At 42.4% G+C, this 24,984-nt stretch overlaps 1 protein-coding gene across 1 annotated transcript; it reads left to right on the top strand.

The window, feature by feature from the left end:
• Positions 1 to 12,208: 12,208 nt before the first annotated feature.
• Positions 12,209 to 24,434, top strand: LOC110486140 (globoside alpha-1,3-N-acetylgalactosaminyltransferase 1). Its single transcript, XM_021557518.3, has 7 exons — positions 12,209 to 12,504; positions 14,764 to 14,802; positions 14,952 to 14,987; positions 20,856 to 20,909; positions 21,271 to 21,303; positions 21,531 to 21,665; positions 22,077 to 24,434. The coding sequence occupies exons 1-7, from the start codon at positions 12,437 to 12,439 to the stop codon at positions 22,765 to 22,767; spliced, it is 1,056 nt and encodes a 351-aa protein (XP_021413193.1). The 5' UTR covers positions 12,209 to 12,436; the 3' UTR covers positions 22,768 to 24,434.
• The last annotated feature ends 550 nt before the right edge of the window (positions 24,435 to 24,984 follow it).

Below are 24,984 nucleotides of genomic sequence, written 5' to 3'. Positions count from 1 at the left end.
GTAGCTATTATTTTTGCCTCAATCACACTAGACATGAATCAAACGATGAAACCATCAGCCAAACAATGGAAGATTGATATTGTCACGCCTACTCCCGTTCCCTCTCTCCGACCTGCTCACTATCATTATGCACACCTGGACTTCATCATTACCTTGATTGCTTCCCCTTTTTTTAGCCCTCAGTAGCCTCAGTCTTCAGGCAGTATTGGTTTGTTTTCATGTTCCCTACGCATCTCCTGTTTTGTTAATTTGCCGTTCATCATTGTTATTAAACTCTCCTTCTACACCTTTGCTTCCTGACTCCCTGCTTATACATTGTCAGTCAAAGGTTTGGACAAACCTATTCATTCAAGGGTTTTTCTTTATTTTTACTATTTTCTATATTGTAGAATAATTGTAAAGACATCAAAACTATGAAATAACACATATGGAATAATGTGGTAGCCAAAAAAGTTAACAAATAAAAACATATTTTATATTTCGCCTGGATGACAGCTTGTGACATTTTTGTAGTGCAATGTGAGTTTTTGTTAGTCCATTTCCCTAGTTAATTCCCTACATTTCACACTGACAGTAATAAACAGCTCTAACGTTACAGGCTTTCCTGTCATGGTGCACAGTAGAGGTCTGTGCTGTACCAATTTCTTCATTCATTCTTAAACGGAAGAAGTTTGGAACCACCAAGACTCTTCCTAGAGCAGGCCGCCCGACAAAACTGAGCAAACGGGGAGAAGGGCCTTGGTCAGGGAGGTGACCAAGAACCCGATGGTCACTCTGACAGAGCTCCAGAGTCCCTCTGTGGAGATGGGAGAACCTTCCAGAAGGACAACAATCTCTGCAGCACTCCATCAATCAGGCCTTTATAGTAAAGTGGCCAGACGGAAGCGACTCCTCAGTAAAAGGCACATGACAGCACGCTTGGAGATTGCCAAAAGGCACCTAAAGGACTCACAGACCATGATAAACAAGATTCACTGGAATGATGAAACCAAGATTGGTCTGGAGGAAACCTGGCACCATCCCTACGGTGAAGCATGGTGGTGGGGATGTTTTTCAGCAGCAGTGACAGGGAGACTAGTCAGGATCGAGGGAAAGATGAATGGCGCAAAGGACAGAGAGATCCTTGATGCAAACCTGCTCCAGAGCGCTCAGAACCTCAGACTGGGGTGAAGGTTCACATTCCAACAGGAGAACGACCTTAAACAAAGAGCCAAGAAAACGCAAGATTGTCTTTGCGACCAGTCTCTGAATGTTCTTGAGTGGCCCAGCCAGAGCCCTGACTCGATCGAACATCTCTGGAGAGATCTGAAAATATCTGTGCAGCGACTCTCCCCATCCAACCTGACAGAGCTTGAGAGGATCTGCGGGACAGTATTGGGCACCAAGGCACCAGCCTTGCGCTCGGTGTCTCCGGTTCGCCTGCATAGCCCAGTGCGGGCTATTCCACCTCGCCGCACTGGCAGGGCGACCGAGAGCATTCAACCAGGTAAGGTTGGGCAGGCTCGGTGCTCAAGAGCTCCAGTGCGCCTGCACGGTCCGGTCTACCCAGTACCACCTCCACGCACCAGCCCTCCGGTGGCAGCTCCCAGCACCAGGCTTCCTGTGCGTGTTCTCGGCCCAGTACCACCAGTGCCAGCACCACGCATCAGGCCTACAGTGTGCCTCGCCTGTCCAGCGCTGCCAGAGCATTCCTCCTCTCCAGCGCTGCCGGAGTCTCCCGCCTATCTAGCGCTGCCAGAGCCTCCCGCCTGTTTAGTGCTGCCAGAGCCTTCCGTCTCTACAGCGCTGCCGGAGTCTCCAGTCTGCAAGGAGCTGCCAGTCTGCATAGAACTGCCAGTCTGCAAGGAGCTGCCAGTCTGCAAGGAGCTGCCAGAGCCGCCAGTCTGCATGGAGCAGCCAGAGCCGCCAGTCTGCATGGAGCAGCCAGAGCCGCCAGTCTGCATGGAGCAGCCAGAGCCGCCAGTCTGCATGGAGCAGCCAGAGCCGCCAGTCACTGAGGTCTCAATTAAATCCCGGTGAGGTACAGATACCCGTTACCTCTTATCGCCACGGCGATTGAGTCAATGCATGGGGCGCGCTTCTTCATGAAACTGGATCTCTGGAGTGCGTATAACCTGGTACGTATCCGAGAGGGAGATGAGTGGAAGACAGCGTTTAGTACCACCTCAGGGCATTATGAGTACTTAGTCATGCCATACAGGTTGATGAATGCTCCATCAGTTTTCCAATCCTTTGTAGATGAGATTTTCAGGGACCTGCATGGGCAGGGTGTAGTGGTGTATATTGATGACATTCTGATATACTCTTCTACATGCGGCGAGCATGTGTCCTTGGTACGCAAGGTACTTGGATGACTGTTGCATGACCTGTACGTCAAGGCCGAGAAATGCCTGTTCTTTCAGCAGGTTGTCTCCTTCCTAGGGTATCGCATTTCCACATCAGGGGTGGAGATGGAGAGTGACCGCATTGCAGCCGTGCGTAATTGGCCGACTCGCACCACGGTAAAGGAGGTGCAGCGATTTTTAGGGTTTGGCCAAAACCCCAGAGATTTATCCGGGGTTTTGGCCAGGTGGCTGCTCCCATTACCTCACTGCTGAAGGGGGGTCCCGTACGGTTGCAGTGGTCGGCTGAGGCGGACTGGGCTTTTGGGCAGCTAAGAGCTCTTTTTACTTCAGCTCCCGTGCTGGCCCATCCGGATCCCTCTTTGGCGTTCATAGCGGAGGTGAACTCGTCCGAGGCTGGGATAGGAGCCGTGCTCTCACAGCGCTCGGGTACGCCACCAAAATTCCGTCCCTGTGCTTTCTTCTCGAAGAAGCTCAGCCCAGCGGAGCATAACTATGATGTGGGGGACCGGGACCTGTTGGCTGTGGTTAAAGCGTTGAAGGCGTGGAGACATTGGCTTGCAGGGGCTAAATACCCTTTCCTCATCTGGACTGACCACCGCAACCTGGAGTACATCCGGGCATCGAGGAGACTGAATCCTCGTCAGGCAAGGTGGGCCATGTTCTTTACCCATTTTGTGTTTACCCTGTCCTACAGGTTCCCAGAAAACGAAGGCAGACACACTGTACCGGCTGTATGGCATAGAGGAGCGGCCCATGGATCAGACTCCCATACTCTCAGGCTATTGCCTGGTAGCGCCGGACATGTGGGAGCTGGATGCGGACATTGAGCAGGCGTTGTGTTCAGAGTCCGCTCCCCTCCAGTGTCCTGTCGGGCGTATGTACATTCCATCTGCTGTCCGTGACCAGTTGATCTATTGGGCCCATACATCACCCTCCTCTGGTCATCCGACTGGGAAGTACTGGTGGCCCACCTTGGCTAAGGCCGTGAGGGTTTATGTTTCCTCCTTCTCAGCGTGTGCACAGTGTAAGGCTCCGAGACACCTGCCCAGAGGTAAGCTACACACCTTACCCATTCCACAACAACCTTGGTCACACCTGTCTGTGGATTTTTTAACCGATCTACCTCTTTCACAGGGAAACACTATGATCCTGGTTCTTGTGGATTGTTTCTCTAAGTCCTGTCATCTCCTCCCTCTTCCTATGGTGCTACAGACTGCGGAAGCCCTGTTTACTCATATCTTCCGGCACTACGGGGTGCCTGAGGATATACTGTCTGATCGGGGTCCCCAGTTCACGTCGAGAGTGTTGAAGGCGTTCATGGAACGTCTGGGGGTCTCGGTCAGCCTTACCCCGGTTTTTCACCCTGAGAATAACGGGCAAGTAGAGAGAGTCAACCAGGATGTGGGCAGGTTTCTGCGGTCCTATTGCCAGGACCGGCCGGGGGAGTGGGCGGCGTTCATCCCCGAGGCCAGGTGTCTGCGTGCTGCTGGAGCCGCGCGTCGAGGGGGGGATACTGTCACGACTTCCGCCAATGTCGGCTCCTCTCCTTGTTCGGGCGGCGTTCAGCGATCGACGTCACCGGCTTTCTAGCCATCGCCGCTCCATTTCTCATATATCCATTTGTTTTGTCTTGTTCCATACACACCTGGTTTTCATTCCATAATCACTGCATGTATTTAGTCCTCTGTTCCCCTCCATGTCTTTGTGTGTAATTGTTTTTGTTATGTGGATATTGTCATACTTTTGTTATGTTCCTTGTTTTTGGCACTTTTATGTGCTGTCATTTTTGGACCGGAAATAAAGTGAGCCTGTTTACTACACTCTGCTCTCCTGCGCCTGACTTCGCCTCGCGTACACACCCCTAACACCCCAAGCACATGGGGTTGGGTAGATGGTTTTAGGAACCCCCAATTTAGGCGAGTAACTTTGTGCTCAGAGTACGAAACTTGTGGGAGGCTTCAATGTATTGATTTCCAAAGAAGACTTTCTGGAACATCTCAAATGTTTTTTTCATTTTGGGGGGGGTATCTTAGGTTTATATCAATAGATGAGGCCCATAAGCAAGATACATGCCTGTGCAACAATGGGAATACCAGCCAGGACCTCGGCTTCTTCAATGCAGATCGCATGCTCTGGATCCTGATGCAGATCACTCACTGTTGAAGGATTTTTATCAATAATGACTAAATAATGTATACATTTGGCGTAGACTTATAACTAACAGAGTTATATGCTGTCTGTTGAAGAATATGTTTGTTCATAGGCCAAGAGGAAGGGTTAACAGACAACAGAAAAGGGAGAGAGGCGCACAAAGCCTGACTCAGGCAGTGACGATGATGAATCCTGACTAGAAACTGATAATGCTAAAATAGTCAGGAAGGAGTTAATCGACTGGTACGGCAAACATGACAATGACTGTATTGATGACAATTTAGACCTTGATATGTTGGATGAGATGGACTCTGAGACTGAGGTCTTTGAATTAGCAACAGTAGACCTTGCTCTCGCTCAGGAAGAGAAACCCTTTTTGAAACTTACAGTCATGGGAAAAATAATCACATTTCTGAATGATACGGGGGCATGTAGGACAGCTACAGTGGGGAGAACAAGTATTTGATACACTGCCGATTTTGCAGGTTTTCCCCACTTACAAAGCATGTAGAGGTCTGTAATTTTTATCAGAGGTACACTTCAACTGTGAGAGATGGAATCTAAAACAAAAATCTAGAAAATCACATTGTATGATTTTTAAGTAATTCATTTGAAGCCTTCCTGTTCTACACAGGCTCGAGCGGTCACGACAACACAGACGAAAATTTCAAATAGTATCCGTAATGTCAAATCAAATCAAATCAAAATCAAATCAAATGTATTTATATAGCTCTTCGTACCTCAGCTGATATCTCAAAGTGCTGTACAGAAACCCAGCCTAAAACCCCAAACAGCAAGCAATGCAGGTGTAGAAGCACGGTAGCTAGGAAAAACTCCCTAGAAAGGCCAAAACCTAGGAAGAAACCTAGAGAGGAACCAGGCTATATGGGGTGGCCAGTCCTCTTCTGGATGTGCCGGGTGGAGATTATAACAGAACATGGCCAAGATGTTCAAATGTTCATAAATGACCAGCATGGTCCAATAATAATAAGGCAGAACAGTTGAAACTGGAGCAGCAGCACGGCCAGGTGGACTGGGGACAGCAAGGAGTCATCATGTCAGGTAGTCCTGAGGCATGGTCCAAGGGCTCAGGTCCTCCGAGAGAGAGAAAGAAAGAGAGAAAGATAGAATTAGAGAGAGCACACTTAAATTCACACAGGACACCGAATAGGACAGGATAAGTATTCCAGATATAACAAACTGACCCTAGCCCCTTGACACCCCAAACTCCACAGAAACATGTCAAACGTTTTTTATAATCAATCCTCAGGTTGTTTTATAAAATATATAATCGATAATATATCAACCGGCACTGTCTTTTTCAGTAGGAGAGGGAGAGACGATGGCTGCCCAAGCTCTGTTGCGCAAGCAAAACTCATTCGAACACCGGACGCGATGTTATCTTTCTCAGTCATTTTTCAAAATAAAAACCTGAAACTATGTCTAAAGACTGTTGACACCTTGTGGAAGCGATAGGAAATGGAATCTGGTTGATATCCCTTTAAATGGAGCGAAGGCAGGCTATGGAACATGGAGCTTTCAAAATAGAAGCCACTTCATGGTTTGATTTTCCTCAGGTTTTTACCTGCAATATCAGTTCTGTTATACTCACAGACAATATTTTGACAGTTTTGGAAACTTTAGAGTGTTTTCTAAAAGTTCTGAAACAGTCAGTACAAACATGTCAAATGATGTACTGAATCAATCTTTAGAATGTTGTTTACATATATCTTACAGTTTTGGAAACTTTAGAGTGTTTTCTATCCTAATCTGTCAATTATATGCATATTCTAGCACATGGGCCTGCGAAATAGGCCATTTATATTGGGAACGTTATTTTTCCAAACATAAAAATAGTGCCCCCTAGCTGAAAGAGGTTAACCCTCGCAAGGCTGCCAGACCAGAAAGCATCACTAGCCACGTCCTCAGAGCATGTGCAGAACAGCTTGCTGGAGGGTTTACGGACATATTAAATCTCTCCCTATCCCAGTCTGCTGTCCCCACCTCAAGATGTCCACCATTGTTCCTGTATCCAAGAAATCAAAAGTAACTGAACTATGACTATCGCCCCATGACACTCACTTCTGTCGTCATGAAGTGCTTTGAGAGGCTAGTTAAGGATCATGTCAGCCGCACCTTACCTGACACCCTAGACCCACTTCAATTTGCATACTGCCCCAATAGATCCACATACGATGCAATCAACATCGCACTGCACACTTCCCTATCCCACCTGGAGAAGAGGAATATCTATGTAAGGATGGTGTTTATTGACTACAGCTCAGCATTTAACACCATAGTACTCTCCAAGCTCATCATTAAGTTCGAGCCATAGGTCTGAACCCTGCCCTGTTCAACTGGGACCTGGACTTCCTGACGTGCCGCACCCAGGTGGTGAAGGTAGGAATCAACACCTTCCCTATGCTGATCCTCAACACAAGGACCCTACTTGGGTGCACGCTGAGCCTCCTCCTGTATTTCCTGGCCACGCACACCTCTAATTCAATCATCAAGTTTGCAGATGACACAACAGATGGATGCCTGATTACCAACAATGACTAGGCAGCCTACAGAAAGGAGGTGAGGGCCATGAATGAGTGGTTCCAGGAAAATAACCTCTCCCTCAACGTCAACAAAACGAAGGAGCCAATTGTGGACCTCAGGAAACAGCAGAGGGAGCACATCCAAATCGACAGGGCCTCAGTGGAGAAGGTGAAAAGCTTAAAGTTCCTTGGGCATACACATCAGTGGCAATCTGAAATGGTCCACCCACACAGACAGTGTGATGAAGAAGGTGAAACATCACCTTTTCAACCTCAGGAGACTGAATAAATTTGGCTTGGCCCCTAAGACCCTCACAAACTTTTACAGATCCACCATTGAAAGCATCCTGTCGGGCTTTATCACCGCCTGGTACAAATGGCTGATTCCACACAGCACTACTGAGGGAATGATGTTGTTACCTTACTGGAAAGCCATGCTTTTCTACGGACTCCAGGAGAAGGAACCAAGGGCAGTTGATGCTTTGTTGTTGGTTACTGCACCAAGGTAAATGATCTATAGGATATCATTATGAAACTGATCGTGTAATACAAAAAAATAACACATGTATACAAAAATAGCTGTGCTGTTTGTATCATTCAAACCTATTTTGAATAGAAAGCATTGGATTATCCACATTGAGTCAGACAAATATGACCAACTTCAAATACCATGGGAGATCAATTGTTTGCCTTTCTTGAGAAGCAGTATATGCCACCAAATATCAGAAGGCCATATCTGTTGAAAGACCGTTTTGGACAGTTTTGTATACAGTACTTGCTAAATCAGCCATTTTACAGTGAAATATACAGAGCCAGCATTGTATGGGCTATGAGTTATATGACTCAATGTGTAGAGTCTCCTCCAGGAATTTACGACCTGGGACAACCTGGGACAACAGAACCTGGGTGTAGGAGGGAGAGAGAGGGGGATGCCACGCTCTATACCCAGGCAGATCCATTTCAATCAGCTGTCGAAGGTGCTGTTCTGACAATCAGTTTAGGACGTCCCATTTCGTCATCAACAACAATTGATGGGGCACGTCGTTCTTCCATTTCAGCATTGACTAGGATACACACAGTCTGGAGAGACCCTGCAAGTCTACTCAATAATCTCATTGGTCCAGACAAACTGTAAGTAACCAAGATCCAGTGGAAGGTGTTGCATGGCCTGCTGCAGTCTGTACAGGAGCCTCTCCATAATGTGCCTCCTCATTGCCTGTGAGGACATATGAAAACTGTAATTCTACCAGCTGGTATCAGGCAAGATTGTGTCTAGACTTCAGGTATTGTTAGGGGAATTCCTATTAAGGGTTGTCGCTGTTTTATCTCACTCACTCTCTCTCTCTCACACACACACACACACACACACACACACACACACACACACACACACACACACACACACACACACACACACACACACACACACACACACACACACACACACACACACACACACACACACACACACACACACACACAGCTAACCTTTCACTACGGATGACAGTGGCTGGCTGTAATGTTACAGGCATGCAGTTTTGCGATTCATTTCATTTCCATTTGGCTAGCAAGTCTGACTCCAAAGCCAGCCAACTAAGTTAACATACTTCAAAATTGTCAGTCACGGGTCAATAATGCACGGATGTTAGAAGCGCATCTATCTAATACATTTAATGACAAAATATGTATCTACTTAAGTAAACATATGAATTACCTGTTGCCCAAAGTTCGGCGCAGGTGTTGGTAACTTGTTCGCCATGTTCAGAACACGCAGCCACTGTCTGTGTGGGTGGACCACACAGTGTGTAGTGGTGACGTCAGATCGTTTGGTTACGTAGCCAATATAAAAAAGCATGTGTTCATTGAGTTAAGATGAACCGGTACTCCAAAACTAGTGGACCAATGGAGACTCATTGTCTACACCTCCCTTTAAACCTTCACGAAAAATGAAATTCCAAAACTTCCAATAAAAAAACTAGCAATAAAAGCAACGAAACAGACATCGAAGGCAAAGATATGAGTAGCGTAACCGAAAGGTAGTAAATGCAGGCATGAGCCCAGGCAAAATGGGTTAAATTGGAATGGTTGTTGGGAAAGTTTAACTTAAAAGATCTTTGCATTCATTATTTTGTCAATCACTTGTCATAAAGTTTTGCTCTCGCTTTATTTATTTTTTACAATTCTATACATTTTGCTTTCAGCAGTTTTTAAAAATGTATTTCAATATCAACTATTTCAACCTTCCACGACCTTCCACGTCTGCGATTTATTTGATTTTAAATTCCATACATATGTTGTGAAATTGGCCATATGTGTTGGACCTAATGAGTTTATTTATAATCCTTATAATCAAATCAAATCTTATTGATCACATAGTTAGCAGACGTTATTGTGGGTGTTGCAAAATGCTTGTAACTGTTATATGAACTGAAACTCAAAAATCTTTGAAATGGTTGCATATGTTTCTTTTATATTTGAGTTCAGTATATTTAAGAAACCAATACAATTAAAATGAATGATGCTAATTCGTTATTGAATTGGAAATGCTTCTGCTCTTATAGTTGTTGAGGCTGCAAGGTCAGTGGATGGGGTAGTAAGGCACTCAGCGATACACTGCACATCAACAAGGTGAGGTAAGTATATGTTTAGCTCTATGACTGGCAGGAACACTAACCCAGTTTAAACTAGCCAATCCCATGAATCCCCAACAAAGACAGATACAGCATTGTACCTTGCTGGCCCACAATGAGGAACTGCGCAGAGAGGCATGTAGATAAGAACACGTTGAACTGAGGAAAAGTTTGGACTAAAGTGTGAAAAAAGGATCCATAATAATAAGAGACCGTACACTGTAAACCCTTTCCTGTTGTCTTTTTACGGTAACTTACAGGCAAAGAGTTTACTGTAAGTTACCATATAAAATGGTATGTTACCATACTGTATTTTACAGTTTCCAATAATGTTACTGTAATCTTTTTTTACCATTGTTTTTACAGTTACATGCAACTGGCTGCCTGTAAGTTACTGTAAAACAACAGTACAGTTTGTTACTGTAATCTTCTTATGGTAATTGTAATGAATGAATGACAAGGCATTCCTAGACCGGCATTGTAAATAAGAATTTGTTCTTAAGTGACTTGCCTAGTTAAATAAAGGTTAAATAAAAATAATAAATGAATTACTTTATTTGAGGGGAGATGTTATCTTTATTTAACTAGGCAAGTCAGTTAAGAACAAATTCTTATTTTCAAAGACAGCCTAGGAACAGTGGGTTAACTGCCTGTTCAGGGGCAGAACGACAGATTTGTACCTAGTCAGCTCGGGGATTTGAACTTGCAACCGGTTACTAGTCCAACGCTCTAACCACTAGGCTACCCTGCCGTCTCCATTTGAGGGGAGATGGGGTTTGTATTTTACAGCAATTGCATAAGATTGGTCCAAGCAAGTTGGCCGCTAGGTCATGTGTTTACATATTTCAGAATATCAATGAATGCCAGTTTGGAAGCTTTAGAAGGGAAAGTCATATAAAATACAAAATGTTGGTCTCAACAAAGGCTTTCCAACTGGCAGTGACTACAGGGGAAAACAGATCAAAGGACATGGTAAATACTCAACCATTAAAGGTTTGAGACTTGTTGGAACTCCATTCTATCCCATTTACACATTTAATTTAGCCTCTTACAAGGCACACCTCAAAATATGTTAACAACAATACTAAAGACAATAAGATGGGCAGTAACTGCTTCTCCAACAGAAATCCCCAATCACACTTGTAGGCGATGTCATAGCAACGTTGGCTAGCTAAACTCATGCTCAGAAACACGTCATCAGTCGTCTCGTGCTGTACTGCGCATGGGCAGGCCATCAAATCAAAGGCACTCCTTCAATATCAAGTTGTTTCTGATTTTAAAAATGAAAACATGTCAGTTTGAGACTTTCACGAGGTTGGATTAATAACTATTTAAGACATTGGCTCTAATCTACTGCAGGTTGTGCCTTTAGATTTCGATCAAAATGAACAACTAAGGAATATTTATTAACTTTTCTCATTGAACACGGTTACATGCGCACAATAATACGATTATTGTGGGTAGTCAGGCTAATATAATAGATTGTTTAAAACGTTTACGTGGTTTGCAAAAAAAAGAACGATTTTCCTAATAAGCCAATCAAAATAAATGCCCTACCACAGTGACCGTGTACATTTTTGGTGGACTATTTGATTTTGAGTTCGGACATGTAAAGTTTTTATGTGAAAACTATTTCTAAAGATGCATACTTTCAGTTTTTCCAAACCCACTTCCCTCTCACATAAGAGGGAGGTTTGCGCTACCAGTGCTGGCCCATGTGACGATCATCATACAGTAAGTACATCGTTGGAATGCCGATTAAGCTGTTTACATGTCCTTAGAATTTGAAAGATTGCTCAGAAAAAAAGTGTGTTTTAATAGACGTATGCTTACTTCAATTGTGACCTCATACCGATTTAAGATAAGCAGAGTAAGGTGTTACCATACAGTACCAGTCAAAGGTTTGGACAGACCTACTCATTCCAGGGATTATCTTTATTTTCACTTTTTTCTACATAGTATAATAATAGTGAAGACATCAACACTATAAAATAGAATCTAAAATATCAAATAAATAAAATAAATAAATAAATAAAATTTGTTTGACACTTTTTTGGTTACTACATGATTCTTCCATATGTGCTATTTCATAGTTTTGATGTCTACATTGTAGAAAAGAGTACAAATAAAGAAAAACCCTTGAATGAGTAGGTGTGTCCAAACTTTGAATTGTACTGTATAAGCAATAGCCTAAATGTAGAATAATTTTGCTTGGGGCCAATAAGGAGATTCAGGATCTTTCCTTCATGGCATTTTTCATCCACCGTTTCCATTGCATTTTTTTAAATTTTTTAGTCAGTTCCATTAACCTCTTTACAGTATCTTTACCACTTCGCTCTAAAGCATGCAATGTAGTAGACTTGTCAAACTGCCTATCAGAGGGTCTAATAAGCCCCTACATCCACCATCATTTTCACTCTGTCAGCTTTGGGGCACTGGTTCCTATGGTTGAGGCGTGCTTGAATGCGCCAATGGAGGGGTGAGAGGAACATGGTGATTTGGGAATCAGACAAAGAGAAAGAACATAGGAAGTATCCCAGGGAGGAAGCTCCTCCCTTATAATAGGCTACACGAAATACACACACACACACACACACACACACACATTTTGCGTGTCACACCAGTTTAAACTGATATCAACCATCTTTAACTTGGTCCTAAACCCTGACAAGGATATATTTACTGATGAAAGATTTATCCACTATCATACTTTTGGCCAGTATTAATAGGATCAACTAAATATTTTCGTTACTCTATTTCAGGAACAATGCGTTTTAGCACAAACTTTAAGCCGTATGTTCTGCTTCTCGTTGTTGGAATCTTCTTGCTTCTTGGGTATGTAAGCCATTTTGACTTCTAGTTTATTTATTTTTCTGGGATTAAATTAAATTGTGATATATTCATATTCGTTTCTAAGAGTGAGATGTCATTTTTCTTTCTTGTGTGTGAGTATGTTCTAATTTATTAATTAACACTTTTGTTGGATTGCTACATGTTACCATAAGTGTCATTTCATAGTTTTGATGTCTTCACTATTATTCTACAATGTAGAAAATAAAGAAAAATCCTTGAATGAGTAGGTTTCCCACGTCCGAAGCTACATCCATAATCGGTAGACGGTTCCAATTGGATCCTTGTGGGAAAAACCTAATTAATTTCACATGTGATCAAGTTCATGTGGTAACATGTTAAAGCAACACGTGGCAGAATGAAACGATGCATAAATGTGACATGGGGATGCAACATTTCAATATGTGATTCCAGGAAACTACAAGTGACAACATTTGAAAGTTTTTCAGATGTGAAAATGCAATTCCACATTTGAGTGTTAGATTAAATCAGTAATTCACGCAGACACGGTGGCATAGAAAGAACATCGGAAGGCCGTGAAATAAGAGGTTGTGAGTTAAAATTCCAGATGGGGACATGTTGAATAATAATTCATGTATAAATAAACATACATCATGTAATCCTGTATGTCAAATATGTAAGTGGAAAACACTGCGGCTATTTGGTGATGTTCAGGGGATATTCTAAACGTTTTGTTTGCAGGGCATCATGTGAACATTTGAATCAACATGTGAAAGGTTATGTGATCATTTGAAATATTATATGTCGTGTTCCAAACCCACATAGTGTAACATGATATCAAGTGAAATAATTGTTTTTTTGTAAGGTGAGAATCGCTGTTTGCATCACCGAACAAGAAACTATTAAATCCAGTTTTTAGATGCTACACCCAATACCCAAATCAAATACAGGCTGTGCTCTCACTTTGCGCACACGTCTGTCTTTGTTTCACACCAGTTCACACCTGTTTGTCTAGATTCTGGAGAGGGGTTGTAGCATTTAAAAACTAGATTCAAACGTTTCTTGTTCATTGCTCGACGATGCAAATAGCGATTGTCCAATCGGAGCCGTCAACCGATTATGGATATAGCTTCAGACCGGGAACACGGTCATTCAACTTCTCAAGATTCCATTAAAAAAATACATCTCAAACTTAGCAGTTTACAAATTTACAACACAGCCACGAGGCAAACCTCCCTCTTACATGGCCAACACACAGTTAAATGTCAGTCACGGTTCAATATGTTGCCACTCAGTGAGCAGCAAACCCTGCCGACTACTGTCAAATGTCAAACTGGCATACTACTCCAGCTTTTCTTGTTTATCATCAACAGGTACAAACAGGTTCTTACTTTGGGTTGAATGGAAACATGTAGAATTCACAGACCTGTATGAACGTCTCAATTGTTTCCCCTCCACAATAGTCAATGCAAGCTGAATGACTAAGGCTTTCTTTTGAGCCTGGTCAAAAAGGAAAACAAAGGCCACACAATGATTTAACATACAAAACAAACAAACGCATAGGTTCTGTTGCAGGGTTGAAGGAAGCACTAACTGAACAGTCATTGAACTTCTCAAGATTTAATCAAACTATTCAATACATGAACTATGTATCTTGGGACACTACTACATCACATATGCCTCTCCAAGTGGTATTGAATAAAGACAACGGCTCTCTGAAGCCACATGGAATTAATATCATCAGTACAGCATTTTTATTGCGTCAGCAAAAAAAATTCAACGCTTTAAAATTGTCCGCTCACATGTGAATCGTTGCGTTATTCAGGTGTGCAACACTATGTGCAATATGGTTTAATTGAAAAGCTCCTGTATACTTTCAATATCTTGCCTACGTGTTTATACCACTACATACTATGGTGTTCATTGTATATTAATAGCTGGACACACACATGCAGCATGAATGTGGCTTTGGCCACACCAAATCCAAAGTAATGTAAAGATAGTATAAATCCTAATTTACACACTACACAATGCAATAAGATACGCAAATGTATGCGGTCCGGTAATGTATGCGGTCCGGTAATACTATGCAGTATTGCCATTTTGCAAAGCTAATTGCGGCTTTGGGTCGTGTACTTACTTAAAGGTATGAATTACGTTTAAAATACAAGTGTCAAATCAAATGTCGAAGAAAGGCAGCGCCGGCAACACATTTTGTTAGTGTAAAAATGTCATAAATGTTTTCATGACAGACTTGAACGGATTCTCTTTTGCCTCCCAAAGGTATGTCTACGTCAGCTTCTTCTCTGAAAGGCTCAACCGGTAAGATCAAGTTCTGTTAATCTATTACGGCTTAATGACGCTATAATGTGATATGAAAGTTGCAATATTTTCTGATTCATATTAACAGGGTTTGGTTTGAAGTTTGATTTAAGAGGAACGTTAGTTTACGGTTTCATTGTTTCCAACAGAGATATCCCAGTTGATGAGGACGTGAAGAGCAGCAGGTTAGTTGAGATAAACAAAGACATTCCCCCAACAAGTCATGGTACTTCGTACTTTTAAAGTTAGGATGTTTGGATTTTAATTGTTTTGTTCTGTCACAAGATAAGCCATTCAGTTGCGTTAAACAACACACTCGGGAAGAAAATGGAATGTTCTATTCTCAGCCAGACCCATCTTTCGAAAGAAAACGCAATTTAATCTCTATTTGAGCTAAATAAGTAGTTTTTTGTGAACACAAGAAAATCCTAACAATTCAGACAAATAGCGCCACAGTCAGGCAAAAAATCTCAATGTTCTATCATAAAGAGATAAGTTAGTCACCCTGGTTGAAATGGCTGCTACTTAGAAACACTATTACAGTAAATTAATAGACGACTTTCACTGCTATTAACATGCCTCCAATATAATCGCATAGTTTTCATAGACCCACCGCGGACCTTTGTCAAATAAATATCTCTGTGAAAAGGTGTCCCGTGGTCTGTTTTGTCAACAAACGCGTATTCCCGAACACTGCTAGTAACCAATGTAGGCCGTCATTTTAAATACGATTTTGTTCTGAACTGACTTGCCTAGATAAATAAAGGTATTACATTTTTTTTTTTAAACAGATGATCCCGATAATTTAGGTTGCCTAGTAAATTATGCTGGTGTCTGTCTGGGACTCGTTCCCCTGTTTTACTACTCAAATATATTTGACTTATTAAGTCAAATAATAAACTAATCTGCAATACACTGGTTTCAAATATATTAGCATAACTAGGCTACACAGAACCACGGTGGACCCATTGTGGAATTATAGGCTTTTAATTCATTACAACGTGTCCCAGTCCAAGGTGCCTAGCTCTGCCCACTGGGGCGTGGCTTAAGGAGCGCTCTTTGAAATAAGCGCTCGTATCGCCTTATTCCAGGGGATCGACTTCTCTCACCACATTGTCAGTGTCAATTATGCTTGTACTCTGAATTTTGTTGACTTTGTGTGAAGAACAGAAATAGGACAGCACTCCGGTAAATATACTTAAATATACATATTTTTATGGTCACGCATACATTTCGGGTATGAGCCCTTCTTCAGCGTGTAAGGCAATGGTAGTCAATGTTACATCAACAATACCACACACAGGTGGGAATAATTATGAATTCTCTGTCACTTATGGCCCAATCAAGAGATCCCAGCAGAGGGAGCTGTGAGGGAAACATGAAACTCGAATAAAAATATATAAACACAGCAGACTATGCAATATGTCTCTCTTTGGAGATGTACTGTAATTGATCACTTTGTGTAGAGTAAATATGCTAGGCTATACAACACTTGTTTGGATAATGTGTTATTTTATGATCAAAAGTATGTGGACACCTACTCGAACATCTCATTCCAAAATCATGGGCATTAATATAGAGTTGCCCCCCCCCCCCCCCCCCCCCATTGCTGCTATAACAGACTGCACTCTTCTGGTAAGGATTTGGGGATCCTAATAAAATACCAAAATACCAAAAAAATACCACTAGATGTTGGAACATTGCTGTGGGAACTTGCTTCCATTCAGTCACAAGAGCAGTGAGGTCGGGAACTGATGGCAGTGAGGTTGGGCACTGATGTTGGGCGATTATGCCTGGCTCGCAGTCGGGGTTCCAATTCATCCAAAAGGTGTTCAGTGAGGTTCAGGTCAGGGCTTTGTGCCGGCCAGTCAAGTTCTTCCACACCGATCTCAACAAAACATTTCTGTATGGACCTCGCTTAGTGCACAAGGGCATTGTCATGCTGAAACAGGAAAGGGCCTTCCACAAACTGTTGCCAAAAAGTTGCCTCCAGAAAGTATTCAGACCCCTTGATTTTTTTCACAAAAAAATGGTTACAGCCTTATAAAAAAATCGATAAAATCTATTTTTTTTCTCATCAATCTACACACAATACCCCATATTGACAAAGCAAAAACAGGTTATTAGAAACTGAGATGGGTCAATCGTCCAGAATGAACCATCTTCACTGAGGAACTCCAGAGCTCTGTCAGAGTGACCATCGGGTTCTTGGTCACCTCCCTGACCAAGGCCCTTATCCCCCGATTGCTGTTTGGCCAGGCGGCCAGCTCTAGGAAGAGTCTTGTTGGTTCCAAACTTCTTCCATTTAAGAATGATGGGGGCCACTGTGTTCTTGGGGGCCTTCAATGCTGCAGACATTTTTTGGGACCCTTCCCCAGATCTGAGCCTCAACACAATCCTGTCTTGGAGGATGATTCATGGAAACAGGATGCACTTGACCTTAATTTCGAGTCTCATATCAAAGGGTCTGAATACTTACGTAAATAAGGTATTTGTTTTTTATGTTTTTTATGTACAATTCCTTCGACCTCATAGCTTGGTTTTGCTGTGACATGCACTGTCAACTGTAGAACCTTAAATAGATAGGCGTGTGCCTTTCCAAATCATGTCCTATCAATTGAATATTCCATAGGTGGACTCCAATCAAGCTGTAGAAACATCTCAAAAATGGTCAATGGAAACAGGATGCACCTGTGCTCAATTTGGAGTCTCATAGCAAAGGGTCTGACTACTTATGTAAAGGTATTTCTGTTATGTTTTTTTGCAAATATGTCTAAACACCCGTTTTTGCTTTTTCATTATTGTGTATTGTTTGTAGATTGCTGAGGATTGTTTTTTATTTAATACATTTTATAATAAAACTGTAATATAGCAAATAGTCAAGGGATCTGATTACTTTTCAAAGGAATTGTATGCTATAGCATTAAAGATTTCCTTTCACTGACACTAAGGGGCCTAGCCCAAACCAATATTCTTCCTCCAACATACTTTATAGTTGGCATTCTCCAAACCAAGATTAGTTTGACGGACTGCCAGATGGTGAAGCATGATTCATCACTCCAGAGTTACTTATATATTTATATGTTATTTTACCAGGTAAGTTGACTGAGAACACATTCTCATTTGCAGCAACAACCTAGGGAATAGTTACAGGGGAGAGGAGGGGGATGAATGAGCCAATTGTAAACTGGGGATTATTAGGTGACCGTGATGGTTTGAGGGCCAGATTGGGAATTTAGCCAGGACACCAGGGTTAACACCCCTACTCTTACAATAAGTGCCATGGGGTCTTTAATGACCTCAGAGAGTCAGGACACCCGTTTAACATCCCATCCGAAAGACGGCACCCAATCACTGCCCTGGGGCATTGGGATATTTTTTAGACCAGAGGAAAGAGTGCCTCCTACTGGCCTTCCAACACCACTTCCAGCAGCATCTGGTCTCCCATCCAGGGACCGACCAGGACCAACCCTACTTAGCTTCAGAAGCAAGCCAGCAGTGGTATGCAGGGTGGTATGCTGCTGGCTGTAAGTCCAATGGCGGCAAGCTTTACATCACACCAGCCGACGCTTGGCATTGCGCATGTTGATCTTAGGCTTGTGTCCGGCTGCTCGGCCATGGAAACACATTTCATGAAGCTCCTGACAAAAAGTTATTGTGCTGACATTGCTTCTAGATGCAGTTTGGAACTCGGTAGTGAGCGTTGCAACCTAGGACAGACAATTTTTACACGCTTCAACACTTGGCAGTCCCATTCTGTGAGCTTGTGTGGCCTACCACTTCGCAGCTGAGCTGTGGTTAATCCTAGACATTTTCACTTCACAATAACAGCACTTACAGTTGACCGGGGCAGTTCTAGCGAGGCAGACATTTGATGAACTGACTTGTTGGAAAGGTGGCATCCTATGACAGTGCCACATTGAAGGTCAATGAGCTCTTCGGCAAGGCCATTCGATTTTATACACCTGTCAGAAACTGGTGTGGCTGACATAGCCGAATCCACTAATTTGAAGGGTTGTCCACATACTTTTGTAGACTATATATATATTGTATACATATTATAATATCATATTTCAGAATCATTGCAATGTGGTTAACATTAAAAATCTAAATTAAAATTATTCAAATCTTAAAGATCAAATTCAACCGGAGAGCGCCCTTAGACCATGATCAAACTTCTTCCATTTAAGAATGATGGAGGCCACCGTTTTCTTGGGGACCTTCAATGCTGCAGAAATGTTTTGGTAGCCTTCCCCAGATCTGTGCCTCGACACAATCCTGCCTCGGAGGATGATTCATGGAAACAGGATGCACTTGACCTTAATTTCGAGTGTCATATCAAAGGGTCTGAATACTTACGTAAATAAGTTATTTGTTTTTTATGTTAAATACATTTGCAAAAATTTCTAAAAACCTATTTTCGCTTTGCCATTATTGGGTATTGTTTGTAGATTGCTGACAAATTTGATTTATTTGATCCATTTTAGAATAAGGGTGTAACGTAACAAAATGTGGAAAAAGTCAAGGGGTCTGAATACTTTCCGAAGGTGCTGTACATATCGGGGGATGCTAATCTATTATTCTGTCTCACGATTCCCAAGATGCAACAGCACAGTGTCACGTTCTGACCATCGTTCGTGTGTGTTTTCCTTGTTTTAGTGTTGGTCAGGACGTGAGCTGGGTGGGCATTCTATGTTGTGTGTCTGGTTTGTCTATTTCTATGTTTGGCCTGATATGGTTCTCAATCAGAGGCAGGTGTTATTCATTGTCTCTGATTGGGAACCATATTTAGGTAGCCTGTTTGGTGTTGGGTTTTGTGGGTGATTGTTCCTGTCTCTGTGTTTGCACCAGATAGGACTGTTTAGGTTGTCACTTTTCTTGTTTTGTTTTGTTTAGTTTATTCATGTATAGTTTTTCTTAATTAAAAAATCATGAATAACAACCACGCTGCATTTTGGTCCGACTCTACTTCACCCAAAGAAAACCGTTACACACAGGGGGCATTCAGTGTGCTGCGTGGCTGTATTGTCGAAAAACAGATTCCATGGGATCGAATGGTGGGCTGAAGCCTTTTGCACGGATATCGCTCCAACTATGGTGGGACGGCGGGCAGGCCCCCTTTCCTCGGCTGTGCATGTTTCTAACAGAAAACAGCATGAGTAAGTGTCCCACACGAGTGATGACTCCTCACCTCCAATACTTGGAAAATCACGTTGGGACCTACTTCCCTATCTGTTTGACTGTGATCCTGGCTCACTTGACATGGTGGTATGTTAAATGAAACAGCTGACCGAGCTGTCATGTGACGAAATGCTGCAGAAAACGCATTCACATGTCATTATGGAGGAGTTTTGGTACCTGACTCAAAGAGAATACCCTGCTGTCTTCCTCTGATCATTAAAACTCATGGTAGCCTTCACCAGCTCTTGTCTGTGTGAAGCTGGATTTTGGGCTCTCATTGAGCCAAATATCAATGGTTTTAACAGCAGGGATGAGGTGACAGCAGGGATGAGGTGCGTACTGTCGACCACGTCTCCTGACTTTGAGAAGCTCCGACGTGACGTGCATCAAGCACACCCATCTCATTAGTGGTGGTGAGATAAGAGACAATTTGTCAGACTAATTTGCAATTGAGTGTCACAAAGCCACAGTAAAAGTATGTGAAGGTAAGTTTGGAAGACAATCAGAAATACTGTTAGAATGTTTTTCAAATAAATAAGTAAACATTGGCTGTTAATTCCATAATTTTTTTCACGTGGTTGGGGTCGTGAGAATTTTCCGATATCAAAATGGGCCAAAATGGTTTGGGAACCCCTGCACTAATAGCTACTATCCCGCTACTATATATAATACAGTCGCTACTACACTAGCCTCGAATTGTCAACACTAGCTTCTAACATTTGAAACTTCTAAACTCCTTCCACTAACATAAAAATACTTCTGGACAGCTGAAGCAAGTCACACAATTTTTCTTAATGAAAAAGTACACTTTCTAGTTTTTATCGTCTTCATTGTGTATGTTTTCTTCTTACTATGTTTTTCTATTCATACAGCCCGAGTAAGCCCATGGTCAGGAGCAGAGTATGGAATATGGCCTCTCCAGAAAAGTGGGTATCTGTATTTTACTCTACCATCATTCACCATAGCAGTATGGTGTCATGCTGTACTGATGAAAACCATCAAATCAATCCTACCAAAAAATCTTCCCAAAAAGGACTGACAATCAATCAGATTAGTGGTCCTTTTATGTCATAGAAATGTGCATCAATGTCATGTTTGATTCACTGCATAAATTGTTGATGGAATACTGTATGTGTTTAGCTTATAGCAAGGTGGTTGGGGCAGTAGTTATATTAATGTATATGTTATGTAGTAGTCCAACTATTACAGGTCAGTCTATCTAAAACTACCAACATCAGCCCTTCTCTTCATTACAATTAAGTCATTCATTACATTTTGTTCTCCCAGGCTTTTGTACAAGCAGCCCAGTGTCTTGATGGGGTAAGCAGCATTTTTACCTTATGTTAAAGTCATATTAGCTGACGTAATGTAAGTGTCTGACACATCAGTGTGGGGAGCTTTGATATATTAGGTAGGCCACACCTGACATTAGTGTTTGACACGTCAAAGTCCTTTAATTGCCAGTACCATAGTGAAATATTGAGATCTTAACATGGCTCTGGTCAGTACAACACAGTCAGGCAGGACCTTTTGTTCTGTTTCTCTAGACGTACTGATGTGGTGACAGTGACCCCATGGTTGGCATCCATCATCTGGGAAGGCACCTTTGACCCTGTGCTCATTGACAACATCTACAAGCCCATGAACCTCACCATAGCAACCACAGTGTTTGCAGTTGGAAAGTAAGTAGCCTACAACTTTTGCCAAATATTCAAAAGGGAAGTTAAAAATAATAATAAATAAATACTTTTTCAACACTGCAACTATGAGTAAATAAGTACCTGATGGCAGGTAATTAAATATTGTGGTGTAATCATGATTCATGCCTTGTAACATTGTTAATTAATACATTAATAATTGTACTTCTTGATGTATTATCTGCTAGACTGTATACTGGTCAGAAAGTGGTAGAATGTCCTATGAGAATGATGATGCAGTTAAGGGGATACCTAGTCAGTTGACCAACTGAATGCATTCAACCGAAATGTGTCTTCCACATTTAACCCAACCCCTCTGATACAGAGAAGTGCTGCCGTTGTATCACTGAGCAAGGCACTAATCCTTATGTTATGTATGTCTTTAAATACTGACAGATATGTCAGCTTTCTCCGAGATTTTCTGGAGACAGCGGAGATGCACTTCATGGTCGGCTTCAACGTGCGCTACTATGTTTTCACTGATCGTCCCCACGATGTTCCTTCGGTGAACCTAACTCAGGGGAGACATCTGAGTGTGATCCAGGTCCCAGGTTCAAACCGCTGGCAGGAGATATCAGCCCGGAGGATGGAGATCATCCAGACCACCATTGAAAGTCAGATCAGAAGGGAGGCCGACTACATCTTCTGTCTTGACGTGGACAGCAAGTTCCACGCTCGCTGGGGGGCCGAGTCTCTTGGAAGACTGGTTGCTGTGATACACCCAGGCTACTATGATCAGACCCGTGCCAACTTCCCATACGAACGGCGTCCAGCCTCGATGGCCTACATCCCCATGGATGAGGGAGACTACTACTATGGCGGGGCTATGATCGGAGGGTTCGTGGAGGATGTGTACACACTTACAACGGTATGTCGGAACCGGTTTGCGGTGGATGCTGGGAATTCCATCGAGGCTGCCTGGCAGGAGGAGAGCCACCTCAACAGGTACCTGCTCTATAACAAGCCCAGCAAGGTGTTGTCTCCCGAGTACCTGTGGCAGGACTTCAAGGCCAAAACCAAAGAGGTCAAAGTCATTCGCTTTTCCGGGGTCATTAAAAACTATGCTGAAGTTCGTCCCAATGTATAAAAAGAGGAAGTGGATATTTGACCAGCAGAAAAAAACTAAATTCAGTCTTAGCGGAATAAATTCATTGTGGTTAGTTATGTTTAGGTTTAGGAACAAGGGTTGGGTTAGGGTTACGTTCGGGTATCATTTTGTTGAGTTACGTTTGTGGGTTGCGGTTCGGGTATAATTTTGTTGAGTTACGTTTGTGGGTTGCGGTTCGGGAAAGGCATAATAATACAAAAAAATTGGGGGGGATCCTGAAATTTGACCTACTACACGTGTTTTTTTTTTTAGAATTAGGCTGTAATGTAACAAAATGGGGAAAAGGTGAAGGAGTCTGAACACTTTCCAAATGCACTGTATTGAAATGTTTGTTGAAGATGAAAGGAGGAACTTTTATTATATTTTTACCTTTATTTAACTAGGCAAGTCAGTTAAGAACAAATTCTTATTTTCAATGACAGCCTAGTGGGTTAACTGCCTGTTCAGGGGAAGAATGACAGATTTGTACCTTGTCAGCTCAGGGATTTGAACTTGCAACCTTCCGGTTACTAGTCCAACACTTTAAACACTAGGCTACCCTGCCACCCCTATCACAGACAAGAATGAGAAGTTGTTTGAGTGATTCATATTACAAACATGTAGGACATTGCAACAAATGAGTCACACTTAATCAGAATAGTTTCTCATCTTTGAGCTCCCCTGTAACAACGATTATGACCAACAAACAAATGGTTTAGTTGTGGAGAGATGCAGAAATAGGGAATACATATCATCTATAAATGTGTAAGTCAGACAAGCCACTACAGTGGGCTGAATTCCATTTAATGATAAAAGGGCAAAAACTGCACAAAGGGCAAGGTGGAGCTGACAGTCCTATCCAGAAACAACCCCTACACACTACACACATACAGATCTGAAATGCTTGGATAGGTACAAGCAATGTTCCCTCTAAGCTGAGCACAGCTCCCCACAGACTGCCAGCAGAAGAAATATCAGCCTGCGGAGAGAAGCACTAGATTGAACATCACTCAACTTTATAGAGTTTTCCATTTCAGTTACCACTATCAACGCCTCACTCTACTGTGGGAATGCTCGAATCAACTGAATATTAGGCACTTTAAATGTAATACATCCTGAAACAAAACCAACTATGCAAGACTTAGCATGCAAAACTTTGGAGTAGGATTCTATTGCATTGACAGGCAAGACTAAGGCCCATACTCTATACAGACTGGTGCGCCATAACCAATCAGAGCTGCAGTTGGCCTATATGCATATAGCCATTGCCATATATGGATCTGTGCCATTCAATTTAATAAACTGGACTGTGTTTCTATCATGAGTGGTCTCGAGTAAATGCTCTTGTTTTGATATCAAAGTGACAGCTGCATGTAGCCACCTGTGTTCATTTTTTCATATTCTTTGCTAGTTATTGAGTTATTAGCCCAGTTATAGCTAATGTCTAGTCAACAATGGGGAAGTGGTTGCTTCCTACAAGAGCACAAATATGTGTATTTCTTGCCATCTTTGAAAAGCCAGAGCTTTTTTATGTCTTAAAGGGGCAGTGTTGTATTTTGAGACCGTCTTGAAGAAGATAAGTAGCAAATAGGCGGAGGGTAGCATAATTTGTCTGTTTCTCTCTAATAATTGTATGGAAATAATAAAGCATTTTATTTTGTAAAGTGGTTTCTTGCATCAAACCCTGCATGTTCCTTTCAAAAGTCTCATGGAATGTAGGCCTACATTGAACACCACACTTTTGCTGCTACTGACAGAACATTCATTTCCATGTTAAAATGTTGTGGGTTGCACTCTGGTAGGCCTACAATATGATCAAAAAGACACAGCAGCCTACTGTTAAAACTGTAACTGAAAGCAGGGTACAGCCTCAGTGTTCACAGTAAACTCGCGCCAGAAGTTGCACCGAATTTCCATCATGTTCCAGTTTGCACTCAGCAGACCTGAAATTTGCTCAATGCTGAAAAACATTAGCGGGAACATTGGGTACAAGCAATATGGCAAAATGACTCCAAAATGCCTATCAGAAGGCAAAGTGGAGCAAAGTCTAGATAGCTTGCTAATACCTATCCACTTTATTTCAGATCTATATGAAGTGCCTTGGAATTAGGAGAGGGTTATGTCTGGATTGGACCATTGCCTTTATAAACAGTATTATCCACAACAGGGAGTCTTCAAGACTAGGTGAAGGAAGGTCTCAAGTTTTCGGGAATGGCA

The sequence above is a fragment of the Oncorhynchus mykiss genome, chromosome 13 (genome assembly GCF_057628025.1).
Source record: "Oncorhynchus mykiss isolate SJ-2025 chromosome 13, ASM5762802v1, whole genome shotgun sequence".
NCBI lineage: Eukaryota > Metazoa > Chordata > Actinopteri > Salmoniformes > Salmonidae > Oncorhynchus > Oncorhynchus mykiss.
Note: the sequence above shows the minus strand (reverse complement) of the source record. Positions and strands in the feature narration are given on the sequence as shown.

What these genes read in the sequence shown, in the direction of transcription:
- LOC110486140 (XM_021557518.3), top strand. Translation starts at nt 12,437, where the DNA reads ATGCGTTTTAGCACAAACTTTAAGCCGTATGTTCTGCTTCTCGTTGTT. An exon ending in GGAATCTTCTTGCTTCTTGG is followed by an intron (nt 12,505 to 14,763) that starts GTATGTAAGCCA and finishes TGCCTCCCAAAG; the next exon opens with GTATGTCTACGTCAGCTTCT. An exon ending in GAGGACGTGAAGAGCAGCAG is followed by an intron (nt 14,988 to 20,855) that starts GTTAGTTGAGAT and finishes CTATTCATACAG; the next exon opens with CCCGAGTAAGCCCATGGTCA.